The 5991-nt window shown below is 30.2% G+C and overlaps 1 protein-coding gene across 1 annotated transcript in view; it reads left to right on the forward strand.

The window, feature by feature from the left end:
• The window catches only part of LOC107727897 (WD repeat-containing protein 70-like), a 92162-nt gene that overhangs the window by 77705 nt on the left and 8466 nt on the right, over nt 1-5991 (forward strand). Inside the window, exons 14-15 of the mRNA XM_016537937.1 lie at nt 3513-3613; nt 4853-4932. Of these exons, the coding sequence (XP_016393423.1) occupies nt 3513-3613; nt 4853-4932 (181 nt within the window). The remainder of the gene's footprint in view (nt 1-3512; nt 3614-4852; nt 4933-5991) is intronic.

A 5991-nucleotide genomic window follows, 5' to 3' on the forward strand; every position in this document is an offset into this window, starting at 1 on the left:
AAGCCAACTTAAAGTTTGTCTTGACGAACTTTTTTATCTAGTTGTTATTACTGTTATTATTATTATATCTATTTTATTTTTCTTCATTTAAATTAATATTGATTTGTTATTATTATTATTTATTGCAAATTAATATATAGTAATTCTTAAATGAATTATTTTATGTATCTTGCATGGTATATACTTTGTTTATATATTACATTTAAATTTAAAAGTGAATTATTTCATAGATATAGTATATAATTATATATCATAATTTTATGTATATTTTATATGTGTGTATACTGTATACATATGTATATAAATATAATTCCATTATTAAGTAAAAATAGTCTTTCATATTATTATTATTATTATTGCTACTTTTTTATTTATTTGTTTGTTTATATTTTTTTATTGTGTGACGTGAAAGCATTCATGGGTGAATGGGTGCCATGTTGGGCCGAGTTTGGCACACACTCATCCAGTCAGTAAACAGCTTATTTTGTTTAGAAAAGATGGAAGATTGAATATGATGCTGAAATGTCACTTCAGTCTTTGCCAAAACCGCAGTGAATGTGCTCAAGAAAGATCTGATTCACTCACATCGCCATTATTATCATTCCTCCTAGTGCTTGTAGAAACATTTGAGCTGCACATAAATACTGTGCATTGTGAGTGTTTGTTTCTCTGGCACATGATGAACAGCTGTAGATGCATGCATATATCGCTATTTTCGACAGTTCTCATGTGTTGCTTGTCCTGATGTTTGCTTTCCTTACCCAGGGTCTCTGTGTGGCTTGATTAAGAGTAATGGAGAGGTCAGATATACAGATGTGCACGATCTAAACCCCATGATACAGTATCTGCAAGGTAATGGAGCGACTAAAGGAGATTACGTTTGTATTCGGCCAAAAAAGGCTCAGCTGGAAGCGCATTTCAGATCCGCAGCCAAATCTTCCAGATCTTCTCTAAATAATCAATTACTCGGCCACATGCCCATAGAGACGGATTAACCCCGTACATCCCGTTAAGTCAATAAGGGCCAGAGAAACCCCTGCTACGGCCCTGGGGGAGGGAGAGGGTCTAAAGCCGGATTCTAGGTCAGGCAGGCTTAACGCAGTCCGGCTGGAGGATTCAGGCAGAAACGAGCCCGGCGCTGAACAGCTGGAGGCTAAGCAGATTTCACCCCCATGCCTCCGCAGGTCTTTCCTGATCTCAACACTGCATACACCGCAAGATCTGTTTGGAAAGAGTTTCTTGGACATAGCATGATTTATTATGCTCCTCTTGTGCTGTTAACTCATCTCAAGAGATCATTCTTAAAGTGCATTTGGACTCCCAATACCTGCTGCTTATTCTTTTGGTTTTCCTATACAGCGTCATTATTTACTTGCGCTCATTTTCATCCTGACCTAATTATTTTATTTTATTTTATATGCAGCATGTTTGCATGACAATGATGTTTATTTTATTTTATTTTATTATTTTATTTTATTTTATTTTATTTTTTTTTTGTAGTATTTTCATGCATTTCAATTATTTATATTTTATTTATTTTTGTGCTATTTCCATGCATTTCAGTGCAGCATGTTTGCATGACAATGTTTATTTTATTTATTTTTATTTTATTTTATCTATTTTTGTGGCATTTTCATGAATTTTAATGCAGCATGTTTGTATGACAATGATGTTTATTTTATTATTTTATTTTACTTATTTTTGTGGTATTTTCATTCATTTCAATGCAGCATATTTGCATGACAGTGGTGACATATTTTCCCCTTGTTTTGATCCAAACATTTATTTTATTTTATATAATTAAATATATATAATTTTTATATAAATAATATATCTTTTTTTTGTTTATTTTTTAAACATTTTTTATTTGTTTTATTTTGTGGTATTTTCATACACTTTTATTGTCAGTGCTTTATTTGCATGACAGTGATGATGTCTTCTACTTTTCCCATTTTGATCCAAACCTATATTTATTTTATTTTTTTTATTTCATTTATTTAACTTTGTGGTATTTTCTTACGTTTCATTACAGCATGTTTGCATAACAGTGATCATGTCTTTTCCTTTACAGCTTCATTATTCACTTACCCTCATTTGATCCAAACGTTCATTTATTTTTTATTTTTTATAAATTATTAAATAATTGTTATTATGATAAATATTATGTTTCATTAATGTTTCATAATCGCAAACAAATATATTATCACTTTTATTCTACTTATTGATTTTATTTTTTATATTTATTATATTTTTAGATTATATCTTACATAGAACTTTTGAATAATAATGATAATATGTCATTAAGGCAAATATACAACAATAATAATAATATTATTTTTATTTTATTTTATCTATTTTTGTGGCATTTTCATGAATTTTAATGCTGTATGTTAATGATGTTTATTTTATTATTTTATTTTACTTATTTTTGTGGTATTTTCATTCATTTCAATGCAGCATATTTGCATGACAGTGGTGACATATTTTCCCCTTGTTTTGATCCAAACATTTATTTTATTTTATATAATTAAATATATATAATTTTTATATAAATAATATATCTTTTTTTTGTTTATTTTTTAAACATTTTTTATTTGTTTTATTTTGTGGTATTTTCATACACTTTTATTGTCAGTGCTTTATTTGCATGACAGTGATGATGTCTTCTACTTTTCCCATTTTGATCCAAACCTATATTTATTTTATTTTTTTTATTTCATTTATTTAACTTTGTGGTATTTTCTTACGTTTCATTACAGCATGTTTGCATAACAGTGATCATGTCTTTTCCTTTACAGCTTCATTATTCACTTACCCTCATTTGATCCAAACGTTCATTTATTTTATTTTTTTTATAAATTATTAAATAATTGTTATTATGATAAATATTATGTTTCATTAATGTTTCATAATTGCAAACAAATATATTATCACTTTTATTCTACTTATTGATTTTATTTTTTATATTTATTATATTTTTAGATTATATCTTACATAGAACTTTTGAATAATAATGATAATATGTCATTAAGGCAAATATACAACAATAATAATAATAATAAAAAGTATATAATAATAATTATTACTAGCACTACTACTACTACTGTTTTAAATGATATTATATTAATCTGCTGTATTTATTGTTGGGTTGGACTTTCACCAGTCACAAGCTTGTAAGAATGTAACAGGCCTTTTTGGTGTTTTTCTGACTTTAATGGTGCTCTTTTGTCCTTTCTGGACGTGCTCACTATAAACCGTCATTATATAGACGTGCGCTGCATGCATGTGATTGCAGTTATTCAGGAGTCTGTTCCTCCGCCTCACACACACACACACACAAATCCTCACACACGGCCCTGGCAGCGGCCCATTCGTCACAGCGAGTCTTTGAGATCCAGATCCAAATATAGTCAACTGGAGATGAGCCGGACGGAGAGAGATATTAGACGCAGTCTTTTCCTCTGCCATGGCTTTATGCTCAAATAATGAGTTCTCATCTGCTGTTGTTTCAGGGCGTCGTCCGCTGTCTTTGGCATCCCAAGCTGAATCAGATCATGGTTGGGACGGGGAACGGCCTGGCGAAGGTCTACTACGACCCGGTCAAGAGTCAGAGGTGCAGTTGCTTTGCTGTCTGTCTCGGTCCCGCTTCACACTCTTCCCTGTTTTTCCGTCTGTGTTTGTTCAGTAACGATTTCAGCCGGGTTTGGACTGATTGAACTGACCGACTGAAGCGAGGAAACTCAACAAAACGACTCCATTAGTGTCGACTGAGAGCAGAATCAATTGTCTGCACGTTTACATCAAAGTCACATCCTGTTGACAAGCACAAGAAAAGCTTTCACGCTATATATACAGTGGCATGCGAAAGTTTGGGAACCCCTTGCAGAATCTGTGAAAATGTGAATAATTTTAACAAAATAAGAGAGATCATACAAAATGCATGTTATTTTTTTATTTAGTACTGTCCTGAGTAAGATATTTTACATAAAATATGTTTACATATAGACAAAAAAATAGCTGAAATTGTTAAAATAACCCCCTTCAAAAGTTTGTGACCCCTTGGTTCTTCATACTGTGTGTGTCACCTGGATGATCCACGACTGTTTGTGTGTTTTGTGATGCTTGTTCATTAGTCTCTTGTTTGTTCTGAACAGTTAAACTGAGCTCTGTTCTTCAGAAAGATCCTCCAGCTCCTGCAGATTCTTCAGTTTTCCAGCATCTTTTCCTTTAGTTCATATTTATTATTATTATTATTATTTACTCAAATAGCAATTTATACCCGAAAAAATATTTTAGAACTTGTCATGACTAGAATATTTATATTTATAGAAATTACCATGACATTTTAAGAAGTTTATTCATTTCCATTATCTGAAAATCACACATGTAAATATAATAATCTTTTTTTTTTCCATAAATTTTCATGCATTTCTTTTCAATACAGCATGTTTGCACGATAGTGATCATGCAAATGTTTTTAACTAAAACTAGGAGTGCTAATATAATTAATTGATATAATAATAATAATAATAATGATAATTCTACAATTCAGATTTCCAGTTCAGTTTTTTAAGATTGTCAGGATGTTTTAGGACGTTTCTAAATTTCCATGAATTTTCCAGGTCTAAAAATCACTTTTAAAATTCCCTCATATATTCAGGTTTTCCAAGACTGTGAGAATTCAAGTTTTCTTTTAAAAAAACAAAAAACAACAGTTGTTTAGGAAATTAATTAAAATAAGAAACATTGTGGCAGCTGATGTCTTGGTCTTTAGTTGTTTAGCTTATTTTAAAGCATGTTTTCTCTTATTTTAGAAGCTAATATCCTATTTTCTGTGTTGTTTGTTCTTCAGAGGTGCGATGTTGTGTGTGGTCAAGAGCAAGAGGAAGGAGAAACACGCCGAGACGCTGACACAAGATTACATCATCACCCGTGAGTGTGACCTCATCGATACATTTGCATATATATCGTCATATACGCCAACACTCACAAAAGAGACAGTAAAGACATTTATAATGTTTCTATTTCAAATAAATGCTGTTCTTTTGAACTTTCTGTTCATCTGTGAATCCTGAAAAATAAAATGTATCACGGTTTCCACAAAAATATTGGGCAGCACAACTGTTTTCAACTTTGATAATAATCAGAAATGTTTCTTGAGCAGCAAATCAGCATATTATTATGATTTCTGAAGATCATGTGACACTGAAGGCTGGAGTAATGATGCTGAAAATTCAGATTTGATCACAGAAATAAATTACAGTTTAACAGATATTCACATAGAAAACAGCTATTTTTATTTTTAAAAATATTTCACAATTTTTACTATATTTTTGATATGCAAAATGAAACAAATGCAGTGTTGGTGAGCAGAAGATACTACTTTTTTTGTTGTTGTTGTCACTGACCATGTGACTTTCTGTATAGACGGTCAGATTTCATTATTGCAAATTAATCTATTATAATTTTTAATTATTATAATTTTTATTTAATTATGGGCAGTATAATATTAATAATATAATATATTCATTTTAAATTAATATATAAATTTTTATTTAAATAATTTATAATTTTATTTTTTTAAATATTATTATTATTATTTAATTATGGCAAATATAATAATAATATTATAATATATTAATATTACATTAATATATAAGATTATGTATATAGTTATGTATGTATATAATTTTATAATGTAATATTTTATTTTATATTATTATTTTTTGATTATTGCACTGCTATTAGTAAAGCAAAAGTCATTCAGCTGATATAATTACTGAAGACAGATTTAGTATTAAATTAGACAAAGCGACACCTCCTCTATTCTCTCTTCTCTGTCAGACTGTCACACACCCATTAACCAGCCTGCATTGTGTGTGTGTGAGCGTGTGTATGTGTGTAAGCGTGACTGAGCGTGAGTTTGTGTGTGTGTGTAAGCGTGACTGAGCGTGAGTGTGTGTGTGTGAGTTTGTTCGTGTGTGTGTGTGT

This window comes from Sinocyclocheilus rhinocerous, unplaced genomic scaffold (assembly GCF_001515625.1).
Source record: "Sinocyclocheilus rhinocerous isolate Xijiao unplaced genomic scaffold, SAMN03320098_v1.1 scaffold42, whole genome shotgun sequence".
Taxonomy (NCBI): domain Eukaryota; kingdom Metazoa; phylum Chordata; class Actinopteri; order Cypriniformes; family Cyprinidae; genus Sinocyclocheilus; species Sinocyclocheilus rhinocerous.